This window comes from Ambystoma mexicanum, chromosome 6q (assembly GCF_040938575.1).
Source record: "Ambystoma mexicanum isolate Mex_15411 chromosome 6q, UKY_AmexF1_1, whole genome shotgun sequence".
NCBI lineage: Eukaryota > Metazoa > Chordata > Amphibia > Caudata > Ambystomatidae > Ambystoma > Ambystoma mexicanum.
This window is the reverse complement of record NC_090937.1, coordinates 1,283,298,163-1,283,323,212: the sequence shown is the minus strand read 5'-3', so window position 1 is coordinate 1,283,323,212 and position 25,050 is coordinate 1,283,298,163. Positions and strand designations below refer to the sequence as shown.

The 25,050-nt window shown below is 45.3% G+C and overlaps 1 protein-coding gene across 1 annotated transcript in view; it reads right to left on the bottom strand.

The window, feature by feature from the left end:
• ADGRA3 (adhesion G protein-coupled receptor A3) overlaps nt 1-25,050 on the bottom strand; it is a 451,503-nt gene that overhangs the window by 134,704 nt on the left and 291,749 nt on the right. The window contains exon 8 of the mRNA XM_069631885.1: nt 15,006-15,170. Coding sequence (XP_069487986.1) covers nt 15,006-15,170 — 165 coding nt within the window. The remainder of the gene's footprint in view (nt 1-15,005; nt 15,171-25,050) is intronic.

Genomic DNA, 25,050 nt, shown 5'->3' with positions numbered 1-25,050 from the left:
GGGCGTTAGCTGGACAGGAAGGATCAGCTGTGGGTTTCTTGAGAAGAGGATGCACAAGGGAGTGCTTCGTGGGGACGGGAAGGATCCTGAGGCAAAGGAGTGGTTGCAAAAATCAACAAGGGCCGGAGTGAGGGTGTCAATGTGGTCCTTGATGGTTGTAGAGGAACAGGTGAACCTGTTTTGACCAGGCTTTCATAGATCGTACTTGTCTAGCAACCTCATCGGGGGAGAAAAGAGGAAAGGATGAGAAGGAGAGTGGGGGGGGGTAGCTGAGGGAGGGTCAGCAAGCACAGATGGAGAGGGGAGGGGGAACAGTAGGAGAGGGTGGACAAGAGGTCCTGGGTTTTTGAGATAAAGTGAGAGGCAAGGACATTGCAAAGAGCCTGGGAGGCAACAGGAGGTTTAGAGACTGGAGCAGGGTTGGCCAGCTCCTTGCAGATTTTAAAGAGTTCGGCCGAGTTGCTAGATGCCGCCGAGACACAGGCTTGAATGTGGAATCTCTCCTTGGTGAGGACAGAGTCAGTATTGCATTTGGAGCCGGCCACAGGCCAGTTTGTCAGAGGATGAACAAGAATCACTCCATTTCCTCTCAGCTGCCCTACACTTACGATTAACTGTAGCTAGGTCGGAGTCACCAGGAATTGCACTTGGCTTTGGACTTCAAGCAGATCCTCAGGTCAAGGGCAAGAGCATCAGAAATAGTAGAAAAGGAATAGGGCTGTGTCCGGATGTGAGTCAGCCAGAGGAGGAGGGGAGAGAAGGTGACAGCTAAAGTCTCAACTGACACGCGCTTCATGGGCCGGATGTCAGAGAAGGTGGGTGGCAGTGTAGGGGTAGGCTTGGCTTGGGAGGAAGAGAGTGAGAGATGAGGAGAGGAGAGGAGGCAGTGGTCACTCCAGGAGAGGAGTGCTCAGAGGGATTGAGAGGGGGATGCCAGAGGAGATCAAGACGTCAAGTGTGTGACCTGCAGAATGCGTTGGACCAGAGGGGAGGATAGAGGGAGGGAATCATAGAGGTCGCGAAAGAGCAAAGATGAGGGACAGGGAGAATCGAGAGAGGTTGAGGTCCCCAAGGAAGAAGTGTTGAGTGGTTGAGGCCTGTGAGGAGGAGAGGTCAGCACACTCGGAAAGAAAAGAGGTGATTTGACCAGGGGGCAGATAGAGAGTAGCAACAGTAAGAGTGGGTAGGAGAGCTTGAGAGCCGGCAGACAAGACATTTAAAAGATGGGGTAGATCTGATTGGGAATGATAGTGGCACGAATCCACTCAGGAAAGATCAGGGCTACACCACCTCCAGGCCGGGTGGTTCTGGGTACAGAGAGGATCCTGTAGCCATCAGGGAGGAAAGAGTAAAAGCTTGTGACAGAGCTGGCCATGAACCATGTCTCAATAAGACAGAGGACATCAAGGTCCAGTTCTTCGAGGAGGTGGCAAATGTCGGAGGAGTGTTTGACGGCGGAGCGAGAGTTGTGAGTGGCCAGATGCGGAAGTATGCCAGCCTTAAAGACCTTCCGGCGAGAGGTCCAAATCAGAGTTACGCCCTGCGGATGAGTGGAGGCAGCCTGAAGTGGGGCAGAGGAGGAGGGAGGAGTGGGCAAGGTAGCCAAGGAATGAGAGGAAGGAACAGCCAGAGATGAGAGGAAGTTGATGAGGTGAGGGAAACGCCTATCGAAGAGGAGGAGATTGGCCTGAGGACCTTGGACCATGACAGTACCATTAAGATAGACATTAAGGATGACTCTGGAGGGGTCGAAGGAATCCATGAGGACTTCCCAGCGAGTTCCACCATTAATGGGAGAGGAGGAGACAGGACAGAGCAGAGATCATACGCGGGGTCCATAGATCCGGCGAAGGAACAACAAAGTAGATGTTGGTGCGGGTCTTTCTGGAAGAGGTGCTGGAATAGGTATCAGCGATAGGGAGACCAGGGTTAGAGGCCAAGATATCGTTTTTAAACTTCTTTCCAGACTTAGTGGGAAGGGAAGGATAGTTGATAGAGAAGCAGTTGAAATAGATGGGAGAAACAGAAAGCACCATGGGTGGGACAGAGGAGTATGTAAGTACAGCGGTATGGAACAGTCACTGGGCTAGCAGGTTACAATCAATGGGCAAAGTGTAAGGGATTTCAATCAAGCACACAACCAAGTCTTGCCCAGCATGTAGTGCGCAAAGGAAACCCTTATTTATTTTCGTCTATAAGTTCAATATTCTGAATGATATACCACTCATATTACACCCTTCTCAAAATACCCCCAGTCACACTGAGCCAGGAATCAGGCTAGTTTGTAATGGTAAATATTTATTTATGGATTGAGAATTTAAAACAATATGTTTTTAATAGGTAAAAACAATCACCAAGAGGTGAAAAGGACAATGAATAATATCTTTAATGCACTGGGAATTAGGTAATGAACACAACAAGAACGCAGCAAAGAAAAGAATACTTTTAGATTGGTTTGGAACAGATAGCACTGTGGTTAGAGGTTCCGCCTGCGACACCCCTCGACCCACCAATAGGCCATTTAAATAGATGTGAGGAGAGAGCAGGTACTCAACAATAATACAGACCAAACAGAATATCACCCCATCTTCCCCCCCCTTAAACACAAGAGAAAAACGGATTTGACTTTTCAACTGTCAGAATGGCTTTGAAACTGGCTGAGCAAAAACACTAAATGGGGTAAAAAATGCTTACATTATTATAAATTTCTACAGGAGCCGCTTTGAACAGATGCAAGCAATCAATAGCAATGATTTAATCAAAAGAAAACAATTGGAATCTCAAAGGCAAAGTGGGAAATAATTCAATGACAATTCAGACGTGTAAAACTTTTGCAAAATGTAAATTTGCAGCAAACTTTTACTATGCCATTTTTGATAAAAACGGGTCAACCACACTGGTTCGCACTGCAGTTGTCGATGTAGCTAAGGATGTTGGGTATCAGTGGGAGCTGAAATTTCGTTTCTATCTTTAAAACTGAGGGAGTTATGGAGGTTTTAGTGGGAGGTGTTTTTTTCGAAAATAAAAGACACGAATTTGGACAAGAACTTCAGTTTAAAACCAGATATTATGGATTATGCTTTTACTCAAGACTAGAGCATGTAGGCTAGACAACCAGGTTGCGACAAAGTAAGCTCCGAGACGGATTCATGACTTCGGTAACAGATCCCCAGTGCCTTCCCCGGCGGAACCAGTCCAAACACTCAATTTGTGGATCAGAGTTACACAAATAAAAAGGACTATGAAAATGACGCTTAAGCAAATAGACAGAATAAGATAGCACTAAAGATTTAGATACTGTCACTGCTTATGAAAGTAGGGATAGTTTAGATATTAGGGTGGAACAATATAAGGCAAGGTATACAATAGTTCTCTAGCGTCCTGTTAATACTCACAATCCACTGGGATTTAAGATTTTTGGCCCGTCAAGATTCTGATCAATGGATTGGGTCCATCAGGGAAGGACAGCACATCAGCTAGGATCAGCTAGTCCTGTCACTGGAACTGCACGGAATCTGCCCTTCTTGTTTCTGGATATTTCAGATCAGTGGGATGGCGAGTTCATCAGGCAAGCTTTATGGTAGCAAGCCAGAGTTTCAGGATGCTTCCCCACACCACAACGCTTCACTGGGTTGTAAGGATTAGTTGAGGATTAATTGAGGATTGAGGCCTGTTGAAAATGGTTCAGCTACTGCTTGGCTGGTGATTGGCATCTGGATCTGGAAGGATGTTAAAGGCTGGATGTTGAATGCTGGATTAGAGTGCTTCGCTGGAATCAGAAGAGTGTCTGTGTTGTCAGATGTCTCCATTTATCCTTTCAAATGACATCACAAAAATGGGTGTATGGGCCGGCTTATCTAAACTCGCCGCTGTGAACTGGGATTGGATCAGAGCCTCATCTCTGCCTTGCATCCGATTGATTGGATCAAAGCCAGATGTCAAGTTTATGGTTTCGTTTTTACAATCCTTAGAAACCTCCCCTAGCCACTAGTATCAAAATCGAATTTTGTCCTAAATACATGTATACATTTGTAACCTGTACGAAAATCACATGCAAGGATTACATATTTTATGGAGTATCGGTTCATCAAAATCCCATAGCTGTGAGAGCTTGTTTCGCCTTTTTGCAGCATTTTGTCCATTTTGCCATGAACACATTTTCCAAACTTTATCCAAATTTCCACAAATATGCGTGTTTACCGTAGGAGTGTGTGTGCAAACTTTAACAATTCTAGCATAAATACAGTTCCCATAAAACCACATATATTGCCATTCCTGTTCAGAAAATGCTACACAGTTCAACCATGTTTTGAAATATAGGGCCAAAAATTAAATTAACAAATCTCCCCTTTTATTTTTCACCACTTCTGATAGCGAGTTTATAAGTCTCTAAAAAATATTCATTACATATTCTTAGCAGAAAATTGTCAGCCTTTTGTCTTTCTATGGAGGCAAGGAGCAGCCCACACCTTTGGGATTTCCTTCTGCAAGCCAGGTTTACGACCTCTTCACACGTCCATTTCCTGGCCTGGAGAATCTGCCATTTTTCAGTCCCTGGTAGCCGACAAAAGTCTGGCCTACCCCACAATTATCATGTGTCAGTGAGCATCTGCTGAGATCAATGCCCTTCCCTTGGGTGGAAACCTGTTTTTCAACCTCTTGCAAGCCCAGCCATCCTAAGTTAATTTTTAATTTCTTAACTTGAAATCCAGCATAAAACAAACTTGTTGCATCAGATGACAGATAAATTACATTTAGGTTTAAACCTGTGGGATCAAAACAACCGAGATCCGTGTTCCTTTCAGCAACAGTCCTTTAATATTTGCTAATCCGGCAGATCTTTAGTTTTAGACAACTTTGAAGTTTAATCAGGAGAGCCCATTTGACAGGAGCTGTCACTCACAGGTAGCCCAGTGTGGCTGCAGACAAATCTTTGACAGGAATTGTCATTCACAGGCAATCCAGTTTTGCTGAGAAAATGTTTTGCTCTTAACATTTCAGGACTTTGTAAATTCACAGTGCTTCATTAGATTAACTGACTTAGCGCCAAGCAAGTTTTTGAGTGTTGGAAAGTGTTATGTACAGGCATTTTGCAGTTACAGCAGCAAAGTAAATGTCATTTACAGGCAAATTTTGGAATTTCACTTGCAAAGCGCTGCTTCTCCCTCTTTACTCCAGGTTTACTTGTCATGGAGCTCACTGGCACTATTTCTGCAGCGTGTGCTCTGTTCCACCACACATGCACCATGAGTGGCAGGTTGTGCAGCCATCTTTTTGTGTGTTGAAAAAACGCGGTTTTGGAGGTTTCGGCACGCACAAGGGTTTTGCCACCATTTTTCTGTTTTTCGCACCATAGATAACAGAGGGAGGCCGCATAGTATAGCAGAGTGGTGCCAATACATCCCACAAAAGTGAAATGAAAAATACACCCAAGGTTGTCTTTCAAGTTACATGTATGGCCCTGTGGTTAAGGTAATGAAGTGGGAGTAAGAGGGTAAAGGTGGGTACAGAAATAACTTAATTTAGTACATAACAGGGAGAAGCTGGGAGTACAGGCAGAGATGAGGGTACAGGGCAGTCGGAAGGAGGTAACTAACCCATGCACAGTGAGGTAGCAGAGTCATGGTAGTCCGGGGCTAGCAACCTCAAGGAGGGTTGGGCTGTGGTAGAGGTCTCATGAAGCGGCCTGTCAGCAGACAGGGAAGCCGACAGGGGCCTTAGAAGTGGTCCTTTGTTGATGGAGCCAGCTCCCGCCTCCCGGTTGCTCCAATTGGGCAATGAAGGCCCAGGCAAACAATGGTGGTAGGATACAGGCCAGGCAGGTCGACATCCGGACAAAGATGATAGTGAGGCCATCTTGGAGGGGCCAGAAAAGCAGTGTGCCCCAATGTAATGCAGCAGACAAAAGGGACAACCCCACAAGCTGGGTGCTGCAGGTATGGAGAAAGCAACTATGTGCAGACCACCACCATCCACACAGAATCAAAAATTAATGTGGCTTTTTTTGGGGGGTTTGGGAGAGGGGCAGAGGGGGAAATTGTGCTTCACGCGCAAAATGCACACCACAATTCAGGGCTTACCCTGCAGTAACATCTCGGCTCCGAAGGGTGAAGAAATAGGCATAAAGGGCCAGCCAAGCCACTGCAGGCGATGATCAGCCCTGGGAGGCTCAGAGAGTGGTATGGATGACCATCCTATTGTACTCACCAGTTTGTCCAGTCTTCCTAAGGAACTCTGACCGTTGCTATTTAAGAACCTATTGTGACCAACAGACCGTGTCAGAAGTCCCTAGTGACCCCTCTTCTGCCACTAAACACTCATGCTCCAAGAACCAGGGAAAGACTTTTAAGGGACTGGGCCTTTTGCCTAGAAAAGTCAAGTGTTTAAAAGTTACTTACTTGTAAAGAGTTGGTTGGTAACTGTAACCCTAAGAGTGAACAGTTACAAAAGTTCCTACTTATCTTGGATGTGTTATGCGCTATTCTTAAAAGTATGGTTAACATCTTTCTTTCCTTAGAAACCGTTTTGCCATTCTAATAGAAAGTAGACGTAAAGGTATATACCTCATCTGTTATTATGTTGTGCCTCTTCCCAAAAGTAATATGTTGGTTTCACCAGATTATTCCCGTTAGGATAATTGTAGGAGTGTCCCCCAACTGGGTCTTGCTTCCCCTGACTTGCTGTTAGCCTGTCCAGAATAAGTCTGTATTAGGTTGCTGCCTACCTGGGATAACTGAGTCATTCAGCAAAGTGTAACATTGGGTTTTGCTTTCCCTGTACTGTTGTAGACAGACATAAGAAGAGTCTTTGGTTCTAACTGTCCCTTATAAGTCATACATAAATTACTTGTATAGCTGGGAAAGACCTAACTTTGACTTCATTGTGAGATTAAAAAAGTATATGAGTTTTATTTACCTTGAGTTAGCTGTGAGCCATCCAAAAATACATTACAAGAGTTACTGCTTATCTCAAGCTGTGTTTCACTGATCTCAAAAGCACTTGTAATTTAATATTACATCCTTAGGTTTTACTCACCTAGTATAACTGTTATCACAAAAGTAGTTCTAGTTTTTTACTGTACATGGAATAAGTTTTCCACTATTCACAAAAAGTATATTGTCCACTTGACCGATTATGTAATTTGTACTGAGAGTCACTGCACAACTGGTAGTGTCTACTGCCCTTGCATTACTGATTGTAATCTGAAAGTAACCATTGGTATTTACTCCCCAAGAATACGTGTGACCTATACTGTATGTGTATGAAAAGGTTGCGACTTCCATAGAACTACTGTTAGGTGTTTCAAATAAGGTTTATGCTTTGGTCTGTGAACCTTCAAGCATAGTGTTGTATTTTGATAATTGTGATTACATATAATGTGTGATAATACTTATTTACCCCTAGATTTATCTGGGACTACCCGTATTTAAATAAATCCTTTATTTTTACAATACATAGTGTTTCAGTGTTTCTTTGGACCATTTGTATTACAATTTCATCTGTACTGATTCTACAGTCCTCTCTCCCTCCTAAAATAAACCTGGCTGCTCGGTCTACGCTACCATGAACTCAGGTGGCACAGCCCTATACTAAGAGTGCAATATTGTACTGCCTCAGTTGAATGGTTTTACTAAGCCCTTAGTTGGACTTCAGAAAAACTGTCCTAACGGTTCCCAACCATGTTCACTTCTTCAACAAGCTGAAAACCCTCCTCTACAAACATCATCCTGCCCTCAACTCCTACACCCATCCGTCCTTCACAAATCCTCATGCTCGATAGGTTTAAGCGCTCAAATGCTTGCTGGCTTGATTCGTACTTCATGAATACCCAAGAGCATAACGTGTGAGTCAGGAGAGTTGGTTACGTAGCCAAACTGGAGACAGTGAAATCAAAGTGTTGAGGCTGAAACGCATGCTTTGCCAAGGACTGACACTGTAAACAGGCACAGATCATCTCATTCTATATTCTCACATGATGCCTTCTTTCGCCTACTGCCTACACTTAATCAATTTGAGTGGGAGCAGTCTTAGACACAATCAAATGTCATAGGCCTCTGGGGGAACCTTTTTTCAAGTATTCTTTTTTGATACGAAAAACGTTTTACTTTTCCTAGAATTGAAAATGTTCTTCATAACTGGAAAAACGTGCAAGACCGTCAAAGAATGACTAAGAAAGTGCTCTTATAACTCTTATGTAATATATATTCTTTTGTTGGCTGTATCTGAAACATTAAAATACAGTAGTAAAAGCAGATTTAGGCTCACATCAGCATTTAGGGATGTGGTACTTTTAGACTTGACAAATCATGGTGGAAATCCTGCATGAATGGGCACACAGAAAAACGGACTGGTCTTTGAGTTGTTGAAAGGCAATCTTCCAAACACACGACATATTACAAAATTGGGAACTAAGATTTTGAAGACCCTGAACCTAAATAAGAACTATGTGAATAGAGGTGCGAGTTTCACCTCTCACTATGGTGAACTATGAAGCCTAGCCTATCCGGCACCATATAATGTCAACACTGGGAATGTGCTAGTAATTATACTCCCTTGCCAGGATATAAGTCAAATCGCATTTGCCCATGCCTATAAAACTGGTAGTTCAGTATCCATAGCAGAGTACAGTGTCTTTTGCAAAGAAGTAAATGTTAGTGCCACTGCAGTCCGTTTTGGGATTAGATTAAGCAGCCAGGATTTAAAAGTGTTCAGCTTTGGTGAAGATGTTTTACAAATTGCAAATGTACTTGTGCAATGATGACATGCTTTCGTTGCCTGCACTCCAAGACATTTACCATGAACAGAAATAATGTGCCAATTTTCAAATTCAACATCATTCCTTAAGGAACCATTTCATACATGCCTGGGAACGCAAACAAGTCTCGACTGTTTGAACTATGCATCAAGAATGTTCAGAAAAAACACACATTCAAACTATAGCATACACTTGTTTTAAAATGCGAATATCTTAAGCTCTTAAGCAGTGCAATAGTTCCAACGGCTCCGTCTTCAAACTAATAATGCAGCACTTAGATGTAGAACTCTCATTGCGGTTATGCCCCCCACTTTGCTTTTTGCCATCAGATGAAAATCTATGCGACTTTGACAGCTCGGCCACCATTCCATCTCAGTGTAATATTTTCAGTTAGTCCTATAAAAAGGTATCAAAACTCGGGATCCAAGATGGCCACCGTGTAGAGGAGACGTACTCCTCGGGTCTCTATCCGAACCAGAGCTTCCAAATGTGAAAATAAGCAGCAGCTGAAGAATCTGACGCCATAAAATCGCTATCGGAGTCTGAGTATTAAAAGAGGAAGTGTTCGGTGTCCAGCGAAAGCTGCCCGCGTTCTGGTTCTGCAAAGAAAATCACACGGAGGGAGCTGCAAGCTTCTAGAAGCGTGGCCGCACAGAGACAACAGAGGAGAACGAGTCGTCGCCGGAGGAGGAGGGGAGCAGAACGCTTGATACGAGAAGTGCTGTGTACCAGCGAGCCACGCTACTGACGGAGCTTCGGAGGGGGAGGTGCTGCGGGCGCCGAAAGCGGTCTGGTCCCGCACTCCTCTGGATACGAGGAGCGGCTGCAGAAAGGTACGGAGGCCCTTAGGGAAGGGGGAAATGGCACAACCAAGAGGGCACCGGGGGTGGTGGGGAAGGGTACCCCCACCCAACAAACTGCAGGTGGCTGAAACCGAAATTGGGGAGAGCCATAATACGATCCCTTGGCACTAGGAACGGAGAGGAGCCACTGGACTCCCCTACCCCTCCCCCCCCTGCACTCCCCCCTGAGATCTAGCAAAAGGAGCTCCTGGTGCCTATGGGGGGTTCCCTTCTTCTCATGGAGACAGTATACCAAAGGTATCAACACTAACTCCACAAACCAAAATGCAGAACATCACTGGCAGAACCTGTATCCTGAAGAGATGAGAATTGGCATCACTCTTGAACAAACCAAAATTTAGGGATTCTGGATTGACATATATTTCACTACACCTGGGAGCTCCTCAGGGCTGTGCAAGGGTAATGTTCGGCTGACCCTCTCCTCTCTGGGGACTTGGATCAGCTCTAAACAATCCGAGTTCTAGGGACAAATGTAAATCGCCAACTGGCGCGACAACGCAATTGTGGCAGTGGACTCTCCCAATCCACCACAGAATCAGATCCCGGAGGGGGAGCCAACCCTTACCCCAGCTAGGAACCCGACAGACTAATCGACTAATCCAAACCCACCAATCCCAGACTGGGTGAAAAGAAACAAGGGCAATCATACCTAATCCCAATGCAGCCAAAAAGCACAGGAACACATAGGCATCGCACGCCACGATTGCAGTATCTACTCAACCCTGAAGATACTGATGCCAGGCGTAAAATCTAGAGAGACTCCAAGAAAATCCAAACATGTACATACACGCCCAGAATCCCAGATAGAGAAGTGCTGGAAATATAAACAGCTGGGGGTGGGGGTGGTGTGCGCCACTGGAGATCCGGCCAGATAAGTTGGAGCCGGAAAACGCTGAGGCACCAATTGACATGGCCACAGACAAGGAAGAACTGCTATCATGCCTGAAGGGTATGGAAACAATGATGACCACATTCCAGCTCCCAATAAGAATAAGCCAAATGAAGGAAGACCTGAAAGGGGCCTTACAAGACATTAGGAAAGATCTTAACGAAATTGGAGAAAGAGTGGATGTGGTCGAAGGCCCCCTTCTCCTGTGTTGCAGACGACACCAAACAGAATAGCACTCTGTTAGAACAGCTGGCCAGATCAACAACTAACTTGGATATACAGGCTGAGGATTTAGAAAATAGATCCAGAAGATCAAACAAACAAAGATCAAAGGCCTAGCAGAGACAGTACTAGATGTGGACCTACAGTCCACCCTGCAACAATGCTTCCGCAGCCTCAGAGATACGCCATCAGGGGAGATCCGCTTTGACAGAATTCATCGAATTAACCCCAAAAAGAAATGAACCAGGGGCTAGAACCATGGATGTACTAGTCACCTGCACCTCCTTCACCCAGAAAGAGATCCGGAAAGGTGCCAGGTCGCATACAGAGTTAACAGTCAACGGAAACCGGTCCAGTTATATCAAGACTTAGCACTTTCGACCCTACATAAGAGGAAACTAATGAGACCAGTGACAAAAGTACTGAAGGCCAAACACGTAAAATACTAATGGGCCTATCCCTTCGGCCTAATATTTACATGGGATGGAAAGACACACCGGATCAGCACCTGCGAGGAGGGGATGTCAATACTACATATTGAAGATGACAAGGCAAATGGAATCGTCTCCACGTCAATCCCCTTTGAAAAACACAAACAGCCAATGGGAATGGAGGGCGGAGAGGCCTGGGAAAAGAGATCGACAGATAGCCCTGACGGGCCCCCGCACAAAACGGGCTGAATTAGATAACTGAGCGGATGTGAATAACACAAGGAGTTCTGCTTTCCTGACCGATGGTCGACAAATGGAACTCAAGCTGCATAACAAATCCGCAAGTGAGGACGAAGATCGGGGGAAAATCGTCTTGGATCGGTTTGGTGGGCATGCCCACGTCCAGGCGGAGGAGAACATTTGAAGAAGAAAAGGCCCAAAGCCCTGATCGTGAATCAGAGAGCGCCCGGATGGGCCCTGGCCATGCAAGAGAGAGGAGGAAAGGGGGGAGGGTAAGGAAGGGGAGAGAACACGAGGCAGGAAGCGGAGAAGAGCTAAAGATATGAGGAAAAGTTTATTACGGTTCCAGGTTGGACTAAAGGAAATAACAGTTCATTGGGAAAATACATACAGCTGTCTTGGGTTAATAGACAGGGTCAACAAACCCAACAGGTCACGCCCAATGGCTGAGGTGGTAATATCCCTGAATGTACAGGGATTAAACTCCCCAGCGAAATGCAGAGCAATCCTGGGGAGTCTAGCGGAACTCGAAGTGTCACTGGGGATCCTGCAGGAGACATCGCCTTCCGGAGGATGAAAAGCGTTTAGCCCACAGACTCTTCCCACCACAGTATTTCGCCTCAGCAGGAAAGAAATCGAAGGAAGTGGCAATTCTACTGAACAGAGAGCTGGGATTCCGGAAAGATCAACTGATTGCTGACCCTGAAGGGAGGTTTATAGGTCTCAAAAGCTGGATTAGAGGGCAAAGATATAGTATCATTGCATTGTATGTGCCAAATGACAATCAGGACAATTACATTCGGGGGATTTTGGAGAAGTTTGGCGGCTGGTGCTGTTAGGCAGAGACCTGTGCAGTTCCCTCTGGGACCAGTGCAAAAGATTTAGGACTACAGGTGTTTGGCAGTAAACCCACTTGGTAGCAGTCTGTACCACACAGATTCACTTGGTAGCTGTGGCTGAGCAGTCAGACTTCCCTCAAGAAGAGTTAGGCATTATACAGAGTATTCACAATAGGTCAAAAGAACACAGTAGAACAAGTAAACACTGACCAGAGCTTGGTGTAAAAGAGATATAATTATTTATTTAAAACCACATCTAGAAAAACACACATGCACTAATAGTAAGCAATTCAAAAACACGGTCACTAAAAGATATACACTCCCTTAAAAGGATATTAGACAAGTCTTAAGTAGAGCCCCACTTATTTTCAGACAGCGGTGAGCACTTAACCTAGATGGCACTCTTAAAATTTGTTTTAAAAAGGGAGAGAAAGAGAATCAATTGAAACAGATCCCAACACTTTTTCACGAACACAACAAGAGAGGAAGGCAAAGTAACACTGTGACTTCAGAGTCAATAGGCCAGACCCGCTTTAAGAGGATCAAAACGAAATGTGTCCAAGGTCACACGGCTGCAGTGCACAAAAGTCTTGTGACGGTTCAAAAAGGAGTTGGACCAAACAAAGGGACCAGTTAGAGGGTCAAGGCGGCCAGCCCAGTACAGAAGGTTAAGGGGTTATTATTACCTTGTAGCAATCTTTAGAAAGGGAGGCCTGGCGGACACGGTACCTTAAAGTGGTGACAATACTCCAGCGGGGGCAGTTGTTCCTGGCAGCGGATGCAAGTCGGTGCTTCGTCCGGGGAAAGAGAGGATCTCGTCGGGGAGGAAGACAGGAGTCTGTTGCACTGCCAGGGAAGAAACCAGCCACGGAGTTTCTCAGGTACAAGGAGCGGTCCGTTGGTTCGCGGTCCAGTGGTAAGTGGCTATCCGGCTGCCGGGGTGCTTGGCACGGGCAATTCGACCACAGACCGGCCTGGGGTGCGAAGAGAAGAAGGTAAACTGGTTGTGCCCACCAGTCAGGGGAAGAAGCCTCTCCAGCCGGGAGATCTTCTCTGTCGTCGGGAAGTGGTGAGTCGGTTCCGCAGGGCTCCACCGGTGGTGTCGTCGTGGGTAGGTCGGCTCAGCTTCTCCCTCGTCGGATTCTCAGGTCCTGTGGCGACTTCTGAAGTTCCAGTCCCCAAAGCCCTGCTTTTATGCAGCATACCCCCATTCACTCAGCCTAGCTGTCACTCAAACATGCTAAGTGGTGGGCCAATCACACAAGAGTGCGACTTGAGTTACCAAGGTAACTCAGTCCAGGGTGCCTAAACCCCCTCCCACACCCGCTGTGGTACCCAGACAGAGTGGCACCACTTTTGGAAGCTTCTGTGGAGAAGCCCGCCAAAAAGTGGAACAAAGGGCTCGACTTGGGTTGGAGTCACAGAAGCGAACACAAACGCCATTTTTGAATCGAGTCCTGGCAAAAAATACCAACCGGCGAATTAATATTAATTAAATAAACCGGCGGTATGTTCGAGGCTATGAGAATTAAATAATTAAAGTTGGTAGCCTCGAACAATGGGAAAATCCCATAGGGAAATATTTGCGGTCGAATATAAAAAGTAGTATCCACTGCCACCAGCCAAAACTCAATCAGGGGGGACGGAGACGTGCCCCCTCGACTAACAGACCTCAAGCGACATTAAGCAAGAAAACCAGACAACTACGAAAGATCATACCAGAATTAAATGGTGCCGGGGAGAGCCGTAGAAGAGAATTTTTTTTGAGACTTTATGGACTTGCTTGGCGAACAACTTGAAAGGACCAACATCCCGCACCCAAAGGCCTTTTCGTTTGAACTCTGTCCTGGCCCCATTGTATATTAAATTCGGAATATACTGGTTTCCAAAAGCGACATGACTGCATCATCTGTGGAATCCATTCGGCTTTGTGGCGAGTTTACAGGAGCCCATTGGTCTAGCAGAAAATGTATCTTCATTTTTAATGCTGATTGGAACTGGGAAGACACACAAGCGATGTATTCCCTTTACATTACTACCTTATTCCAGAAGGCAAGCAAGGTCAACGTAAGTGGCCTTGACAAGGCCAATCATGGCTGGGCCTTTAGCAGATCATGGACCTCATCACGCTAGGATCGCCCATTACCACTTTAAAAGGGTTCCATGTGTTAAAATTGCAGCAAAAATTGCTGTGGATACAAAATATTGCGGCAAAAAGGCTGTGGTTTTCCCGCCGCAATCCATGTAAAGGATGTGCGGGACACCCCCGCAAACCCTGTACATATTATACCATTTAAGTGGAGCGGGGGACACCCTTGCTCCCCTTAAATGGTGTAATGGGGTACACCTTTATCAGGTCCAAACACTGCATTTTTGCCGCGATTTTATCACTGCATACCTTTAAAAGGAGATGAGAAACTACAGTGACTTTTTTAACAGTGTGGTAGTCTGCTTTACAAGCCCTTCAGATAGCTCAATGCATGCTATCAGATGACCAACTTGTGTCTGCTCCTTCATATGAACTTTACGTAGAATTTCTAGCAATGCCTGACAGCAGACAGAATGAACAAGACTATGCTTAATTGATCACAGCATGCCAGGAAGGATAAAAATGTACATTTACTGCAGGGAGGATTGTCCCGCATTGTATGGCTGTAGCCTTAATACAGCAATAATCCGTTATTTTAAATCCTTAAGAACATTCGATAGAAAGGGATATCACAAGGAAAAAGATCATGCCTGCGGTTGTAGGATCTAGGAACCAACCTGAAATCGCCCTTATTGTTCACCACTCTTTCTGGAGCACAGTATTGCGCAGAGCTCTCAAGAACAACAATGTCGACGGTCCTGGAATTGTTACCCCTCCTGGTCTGTACATGGCACCCCCAGTTGCCGGTTGATCCTGCTTGAATATTTGAGATGGTGAGAGCACTATGGAAAACAATAAGACCTGATCAAAGAAAGCTACAAGCAGCAACTGAAGGATGCAAAATATGCTAGAATACATTCAGTGAGATTATCACATGCATCATATTTCTGAAATTCGGCAACTGAAAGAAAAGCCACTTTGCCGAAGTAAAGTGAACTTGAGGAAAAAAAAGTTTGTAGATCTTAGTACTGGCCAAATAAACAAGTTACTTACCTCCAACACTGCTAAGCAACATTTTTTCATATAGGTAGTAATGGACTTGAAGACTTCACAAAATTGCCATGCTTGTCAAAATGAGACGCCCTCCACTAAAGACTGTTCAACTGTTTTGGTGTTACATTATCCCAGAAAGTAGGCATACATGTTGGGGACAACTGCAAACTTCAAGTGGAAAAGATATTTTATTTCTTTCAAAGGCTCCAAAGAAAAAATAAAAATAAAAATAAAAAAAAATCACAGAAAATAGCACTCTAATGCCAACATAACCGTCAACCAAAAGAGCCCTTAATCATTTTGAGCAATCACAGATGAAGGTTTTTCTATTGGGAACTTTCCTTAGTTCTCTAAACATTAAAGTGATGTGTCCTATAGCAGGGCCGTTATGTTGTGCCATTTCTAGAATAATGTATTGCCCCCGGAAAATAAGGATCGCAGAGTACTCCATGGAGGTGAGAATGTGTAAGTTAAGAAAATCCAGGGAAGAAAATGAATACAATTACAATTTCACCAAAGTATAAAATTATTGTATTTTAGATTTAAAAAAATATTTTGTAAAAACGAATTAAAAAATAATTCAAGACTCTGTCATATGCATTTTTGGCCAGTGCAAAAAGCAGTTTATATGCTTTCTGGACCCTTGAAAGCCTTTCACAGTGCACCACTGCTGTACAGTCTGTCAATGGTGGAAAGAACACTGCCCGAATGATGGTGGAACTATTGGATTTTAATTATAAGATACTTTCGGTCCTGCAAGCTCTGCAATTCCTTGAAGAAGGGACCTGCACGCCTAGAGGCACCCCTGGTCCCGACATGTGGGACTGCCTTGCTGTGGCCTGCTACTCCTGTCATTATTTAGTGCCACATCAGCTATGTTAGGCCAGTGCCTACTGCCGACGTCTTCAAGGAAGCTGTGAGGACAGCGTGTAGTGTACGGGTGGGTACTGGCACTTCCAAATTGCTGCCACAGATGCATAGAACCCTGCTGCCACAGATGTGTAGAACTCTGCACAGACCACATGGAGATTTTGGCTGTGAAACTGGTGTGTGGCACGGTCATATGCTGTTAGGGAGATGTTAGGCAAGAATGTGTGTAGTAACACTCGGAGACTACAAAACACTGGTCTACTTGGTATTAGGTAACCCACGTTTTGGTATAGGGCTGTACTACACAAGTTGGTAGTGTGACTGTGCAGCCAGGCCTATCTCAAGAGGGGTAAATGTGAGCTGTAGAGCTGTACAATGGAATTCACAAATACAAGCAGCCAAGTAACACTTCTACTGAAGGTTTCAGTTATAAAATGTATTTAACATCAATTTTAAAATAAGCTTTCTTTAAAATGGGCAACATATGTAACAATCAACCTTGCGTTGCTGCAATACCCCAATACCCTGGGACCTTGAGCCACTGTCCGGTGCACGCTCTCACGAATTCCGAATCTCGCTGAAACTTTGTGGGCATTCTGGTGGATCTCCAGAGACACGAATCGAGTCCGAAAAGTCCCCTCACCAGAATGCTGGACCTTAGAAAATTGTGATCGAATTCATGTCATTTCAGTCTTCTTCTGTGCTCCTTGAAAAGGAGCCAAATCCACAGAACCGCATTTAGCTGCGAGGAACACCATGCCTACAGTCTTTGCCATCGATCCCGGCTGCAAAGTCAATTCCAAGGTCCGGTTTTCCATCACCACAACAAGGAATCCACTGACCGGGTTTTTGGCTGCAGATCCTGAAGCATTCCTGCTGCAAAATCTTCAATGCTGAGGTACTGTGTTGGCTTGGGTATGTACTTCCCTTAAGTCTCTTGGAATTTCTGTGTAGCGGTGGGGTGTTTTCTGTGATTGGGAGGTCTCTTATCCAGTGCACCCAGTGCCACTGCTAGAATCCTGCTCGGGTGTCTTCTGCAAAGACCCTGGGCCTTCTTCTGTAAATAGTTGGTTGGTAACTAACTCTAAGAAACAGTTACAAAGGTTCTTACTTACCTTGGATGTGTGATGCACTATTCTCAAAAGGTATAGTTAACATCTTTCTTTCCTTCCTTAAACCGTTTTGCCATTCTAATGGAAAGTAGATGTAAAGGTATTTATTCACCTGTGATTTGGCTCTGCCTCTTCTCAAAAGTAATGTGTTGGTTTCACCAGATTATTCCTATTAGGATAATTGTATGAGTGTCCCCCAACTGGGTCTTGCTTCCCCGGACTTGCTGTTAGCCTGTCCAGAATAAGTCTGTATTAGGTTGTTGCCTACCTAGAATAACTGAGTCATTCAGTAAAGTGTAACATTGTGTGTTGCTTTCCCTGTACTGTTGTAGACAGACATAAGAAGAGTCTTTGGTTCTAACTGTCCCTTATAAGTCATACTTAAGTTACTTGTATAGCTGGGAAAGATCTAACTTGGACTTCTTTCTGAGATTAAAAAAGTAGATGGGTTTTACTTACCTTGAGTTAGCTGTGTGCCATCCAAAAATAAGTTACAAGAGTTACTGCTTATCTTAATCTATGTTTCACTGATTTCAAAAGCACCTGTAATTGAATATTACATCCGTAGATTGTACTCACCTACTATAACTGTGTGTGATCACAAAAGTAGTTATAGGTTTTTACTGTACCTGGAATAAGTGTTCCACTGTTCACAAATCGTATACTGTCCTAGGGTTACCAATCCCAGGTTCCTTGAAATTTAGTTTGCAAAGGTAGCGGGCGCCCCTCTCTCGACAGAACAAGGCCTGATAACCTGTTCAGTGGTTATTAACCACTTGAGAGTTCGCAGCCACTGCTTTTACTCACTGTGCCTTTCACAGATGGGAAATATCCATTTGCATATCAGTCTTTGGACTGCCCCTGGGAACCTGGGATTGGTAACCCTAGGTCTCCTGGGGGCAACCAGACGTGGTCTCCCTCTCACTGTGCTTAGAGAGGCATCAGCTTCACCTCACTGATGATCCCCAACAAGGGTGAAACACGTGTATGGGGTTGCTGGTGGTACTCTCGTTCAGGTTGGAATTGCCATTGCATTTCGGTGCTGGACTGCCCCTGGGCAGGACAAAGACTGATATGCAAATGGATATTTCCCATCTGTGAAAGGCACAGTGAGTAAAAGCAGTGGCTGCGAACTCTCAAGTGGTTAATAACCACTGAACAGGTTATCAGGCCTTGTTCTGTCGAGAGAGGGGCGCCCGCTACCTTTGCAAACCCTTTTAGGATGGACCACAGACAACCTACACCATCAGGTGACTTCAATAGCTAGGGTGCTGGGGACAGTATATGTCACTGTGGTATTTAGAATCATTTAGGAGTAAGTCAAAGAAAAATGTTATTAGAACATACAAGAGACCACACATTCTTAAGCAGGCAAATACTTTCAGATCTCCCAACAAGAGTCATTCAGTGGAACATGCTAAGCCAAAGTCAACGGGAAAAAGTCTATTCGAGCTGAAGCACATCTTTGCATGCAAGTAATAAGTCCTTGCACAATGTTTCAGAAGTCTTTGAAGAAAAAGAAGAATCATTGTAGGGCCATAGGCTGTTAGACTTGTGGTTAGTAGAAGATGCAAGCAACTCTAAAACAAGAGGTAAGTTCTCTCAGACTTTTACAGTACCTTTGTATTAAAGAAAAAGTGCAGCAGGTGACCAGTTCCTGAGCAGCTCTGCAGATCTCACAGTTTCTGGGCCTCAGTCGTGGGGACAAGAGGGAGGACTTCTGGGGACTCCTGCAATGGGATGGTCACCGCTCGCAACCGGCAATCTTCAAACAAAAAGCTGTTCGGTGCTTCAGCTCCTCGCGTCTACAGCATATAGCAACACTGCGGTTCCTGGTTGTTGAGATGGACTTTACTTGCTTCTTGGGTCCTGCACTCTGTTGAGGAGGCTCAGGCTCGGTCAGTCCTGCTTCCTGGGAGTCCGGAGGATCTTCCTGGAGCTCTTGGCCAGCTTAAAAGCAACGCACACAATCTGGTGTTCCTCCCCCTGGCATTTTGGTTTCCAGCAGCAACTGTGGAAAGTCAACCAGCTCCAAGAGAATGTCCAGGTGGCTTACTTTGGAGTTGATTGGTCCCACCAACTCAAGGGGAGAAGTCGTCCTTGCAGGGGCTTCTCGGTCGATACGAATTGGGAGTTTCAGCACAGCAGCAGGGCTTCACCAGGCAAACCAACGGTCCAGGAGTTGCAGCAGGTGTCCTCTTCAAGTTCTTCTTCGGTTCCTTCGTCCAGTGGTCGACTATGCCTTCCAAGCCAAAAGCCTTGCCTTTTATTCAGTTCTCCCCCATTCATTCCAGCCTAGCTGTCAGTCACCCAGCAGGGTGGCTGTCCTTGCCGGACAGTCAGCCGGCCAATCACTACAGAGTGCATTTGGGTCTCCTAGGAGACCAAGCACAGGGAGTTTCGGGCACCTCCATTACTTCCTGCCCACCCCAGACACCCTGGAGTCAGAGGCAGGCTTCACTCGTGAATACCGCCAAAGGCAAAGCGAACAGAGGGACCAAACCTGATTTGGCACGCAGAGTAAATCTCAAGAAGGACCTTTCCAGAAAGAAATGGTGAAAAAAGAAGACTGGCAACATTTTGACAAAAATGGCACCGTTGGGTGCTTTAGTGCAGTTACGAACGGAGCATGCGGTAAATGCACACTACGGTAGTTAAAAGTAAACCACTGCCACCAGCCATTCAGTGAGGAAATGGTAACATTAAAAATGTTACATGAGAAGCTAGACAAAGGGGATACTAAGTAACCCCTCCAGCACCCTATTGTAAGCCAGTGTGTGCTGGGACTAGAAAGCTACAAATGTAAGTAAAGGCAATTTCACTTTGCTGCTCTGTGAAACAGTTTATCCCAGAGAAGGTATTTAAACCTTGGGAAATCTGAAAGATTTCCCTGTGCCACTGTACTGAAGGTGCTGTGTGACACAATGTAAAAGACGATGCCTAGAGTTTGTCAGGCTCCATAACCAAAAGAAACAGTGTTCACAAATCACAATAAAATACATGAGAGAGTGGGGGAAAAGGGTCTCACTCTCTTCAGGTAAGAAAAATCAAGTCCTCAAAATCCAGCAAAGTTGCTGGGGGTCCCTAAGGTGGAGGAAATTAGCACATTTCTGAGAATTCTCCCCAACACATGGTGCAATAAAAAACATGTTACACAAAAAAAAGATAAGTAAAAAGAAAAGGAAAATTGTTTCCCAGTACTGACAGCCTCAAGGACTAGTCAGTTGCTCCATAACAATGAGCAAAGGGGCAGTGGAGTGAAGCTGAAGTCAGGACAGAGTACAAAAACAAAAGCAAAAACTTTGGGGGTCCATACAAATGGAGGGAAAGTTGCTAAAAAAGGTAAAACTTTCCTAACACATCACAACAATAGTGTTCAGGCGCACCCGGCCCAAACAACCATAACAGCAATAACAACAATATTAACTTCCAAACAGGACAATATATGGGGACTAAAGGAGCACTGAAGCACGTGTGGGAGACACAGGCACCCTCAAAATATGAATGTGGAAATAACTTCGAGGTACAATGCCAAACACATGCATATTGTACATGGGCAACCAAGTCAAAACTCCACAGGTCAGTAACCCTGAGACCTGCGTCTCGGTTCGGTCTCCCATTTAATTTGGGGCTCGTTAGCAGCTCATTAATTGACTAGTCAAAGAGGTTAGATTCGAGATAAAGGATATTGTCAGATAAACTTAGAAATGCAAACATTGGTATAGGAGATTCGGAAGACCCGCCATTAGAATGGTGGAGATTCTCCATACCATAGAAATTGGTAATCATCTCCATCTATTCGTTAATGCACATGTGCTATTACTTGCATACAATTTAACAAAATCATTTCCTGTGTGTTTTTTGATATAACCACCCCTACATGTTTGACAGAAACCAGACGCTGCACCAAACAATCCACTGCCAAGAGATTCACCACAGCTGGAGTTTGGCGAAAAACTGATTTAAAAGCGTTAGTGCGTGGTTATCTAAGCATCTCAGTATGTGTTCATGCTTTACAGTGATTTGGCGAAAATATAGATGCTTGTCGTTAAGTGGACTTTTCAGAACTTAATTTCCATCTCTGGCAAGAGGTTTTAGGATGCCATTTTAGGGGTGCAACAATATTACACTTTAGTCTTGATCAAACTCTGAATGGAAAGTTGAATGCATACCACACCCAGCAACGTCTCTACCGGCAAATTAGTCATGTGTATGGGAGGATAGGTCTGTAGGACGCCCTCCCCCAAATTGCCCACCTTCGTGAGGCTTATGGCTCGTCAGCAGCCCCCCCCCCATGCACCTGGGCCCGGAAGGCAGGGTGGCTGCTTATCGGCATAAGGCCACGCGCCCAGTAGTGTAACGTACCATAGACGCCATTTTGAAAACGCTAAGACTCCATTTTAGATGTACTACCAAAGCCCAAGCGAAATAGCCTGTAGGTGGAAGCTGTAGCTTCGCTCTCGCTAACCGAGCACAGAGAGCCATGCACTTCCCCCGCGCCTCCACCCCATGGCAGATCCGCTGAAGGCCCGTTCTCACGAGCAACCAGACACGAACAAGTATCAGAACAAACACTGTATCGTTTACCTTCCGCAGTACATCACTGCCCTAGAAGTGACCCGACTTGTAGCCGGAGTCTGGAAAATAACAAGAACCATGCCAATAAAACAAGCCCCGACCCTGCATCTAACCCCCAACATTTAAAATATATGGTGTCCATGACCTCCCTCCATGAACCCTTGCCCAGATCCCACAGATGAAGTGCTAACTACACATACCAAACCCCAACGGTTCACAGGGTTGTTTGCAAATGCTAAAATGGGTGCTGGAAAAGGATAAAACGTATAAAGTTATTAAAGCGAGGATGACCCCGCCCGCCGCAAGACACCATGTGCCCTGAAGGTTTAATGTAAGCTCTCGATAGATCCCACCTTGTGCTAACTTATGATTGCTGCTAATGTACGAAGGATAAAGCGAAAAGCAATACATAGAATGCTTGTGTATAATGTAGTGAAACACGTTTTAGAAGTGTATAGCGGTCCTCAAGGGTGTTGAGCTAGTTTTTGCTATAAACGAAAATGTAAACAAACATATTGCTTCCATGCTCCGGAGTACACAACCCAACCTGGCACTACCTCACGTTTGTTATTCGCCCGTCTGTCCTATGAATTATCAGTGTGTGTCCAACTAACGTTATGTATTGCGTGTGCTGCTGCCACCCTCCATTGTTATGAATGAAGAAATATACGAATTTGTAAACGATAGAAATATAGAATCATCCCAATGCTACTAACTTTAGCATCTGTCCCCTCTTATGGTATACTGTGCAGCCCAGTGAATAGAGAATCGCTTGGATTTACAAGGCCATCTCCTACTGCTCCTGCCAAGGCCCGCCAGGGCTTGCTGGTGTTCAAACAGAACATCCTCACCTCACCACATTTCTGTTGGACCCGCTTCAAGTATTTACCTCCCCCATGTCAGAGGCCACCATGGCTTTGCCAAGTGAATTATGTGCTACCTGGTCCTAAATCCCCACCACCCTTGAGGGGCCAGATATGTGCCCTTACTGATCCAATAGTACTCCAGTTCACCCCAAGTTAACGGGCCATAGAGACAGTTATTCACCCATGTACTAACATGTCATAAACAATCCCTCACCACATCTAACAGAATAGAATGACAAGGCAGCTTACCCTGTGCCCTCTGACAAGACACCTGGACGTATGAGACCAGGTCATTAGGTCAGGAGTAAATGTACACTGATGTATTGGTGAAGCTTCATATTTCATGCTGTCTTTCCTGTCTCCCACTTGACCTTAGATTAACGTAGTGAGGGACAGCTAGGCTGTGCATGAATGGGATAAATGTGCATTAAAAGGCGAGGTCTCTTGAACCAAAGACAGCGTCGACCACTGCACGAGACATCCGAAGAAAGAAACTGGAAGAGAAGCTTGCTACACCCTCCTGGACCGTTGGTTTGCCCGGTGAAGCTCTGCTGCAATGCTGAAGCTCCAAATTACGTTATGACTAGAGAAGCCCAGAACAGACTACTTCTTCCCTTGGGTTGGTGGGACCAACTGACCCCAATACAAACTTGCCTAGAAAGCCCTCTCCCTGCTGGCTGCACTTCCTTGCTGCTACTGGAACCAGGTGCCAGGGGTCAGGATCACCAGAATTGAGTGCATCGTCTTTAAGCCAGACAAGATCTTCAGGAAGCTCCAGAGGGCCATCCCGAAGCAGAACGACCCAAGCCTGAGCCACCTCAGAGTGCTGGACCCCAGAAGCAAGGGAAGCCCATCAAGTGTCCACCAAGAACAGCAGTGGTGCTATTGACCGGTAGCTGAAACCGCAAAGTGCTACTGATCTGAATAGAGCCTGTAGCCGCTGACCTTCAAACTGCAGAGCAGGAGTCCTATAGAGGTCCTCCCTCATGTCCCCATGACTGAGGCCCAGGAACCAGGATCTGCAGGACTGCAACCAGAACAGAAGCCAGCTGGATCCTCTTCTTCAAAACTAAGGTACTGTCTTGAATAAAGGGGTACTTCCCTCCTTTGTCTGCAGCTTGCTTGTTCTCACTGGAGACTTGCAGTAGCTGCTTTTTCGGCAGAGTTTCTTGCAGCTTTGCCCTTCACAAGCCTTACAGCTTGCGGCCCAACAGTGATTCTTTTGACTACAAACTCTCTACATTGTGCAATACTTTTCTGCTATCTAAAGACGCGCTACAGCTACCTAGATATTGTTCAACTTAACTTTGGCTGGCCTGGCTCCCTGCAGACTCTTCTGACCCACTGCCTCGGTTTTAACTGTACCTCATAGATGCTGCATAGGTTTAACTTGTATTGCTGGGAAAGGTCTAACCTATACTTCATTAAGGGATTGCAAAGTACTCACCTGTTCTGAGAACTTGTTAACCTTTTTCCTTCCCTAACGTTTTCCTTTTCCACAACCTCAATATTGCATTAAGTGTCAAAAGTTATATATCAATGTCCACATTGTCCTAGCAATTGAAGTCACCCCAGGGTGTAGGATGTGTGTGTGTGTCAAGTAAAAATAAGGGCACCTGGCAGAGTCCTGATATACCCAGGGGGGCACATATATAATAATCAAAAATAATCAGGATGTGAGATCCTACAAATCGGCAGGCTATGGTTCTGAGCAGAAGAGTTTATTTCAGAAAACCACAAGTGTTATAGTTCAGTTAGTTTACATATCTTTCGATGGGCACGAAAAGCTAAAAAAGAACGGACAATATTGATTGAGTTTGGTGGAAATACAGATTCAGTATTTACCCCTTTTGTGTTGAGGTACAAAGTTCCACCTAAAGGCACAGTGGTATACAACAGTTAAAGAAACATGTACTTATACAACAGTGCACCCGGGACATAGGGTGGTCCAGGGTACCGTAAACACAGGGTGTACATAACATAATCTACAAGACATTCACAAAAAAGGGTATTCGCAGTTGTGTCACTGAGGATCGACAGGGGTGTGTTTCGGCCAGGAAGGCAGGATTGTTGCCTGGATTATATTGGCCTTCTTCAGGATGAGCACCAAGTGTGGTGTAGTCCGTTTTGTCTGCTGCTGTGGTAGCAGTGGTGATGCTGTACAGAATGATCCAGGGGAAAGTGCTGGATGGAAGATGCAGGGAATGCACTGGAGGAGCCGTGGGTTCCTGAGGTAATGATTT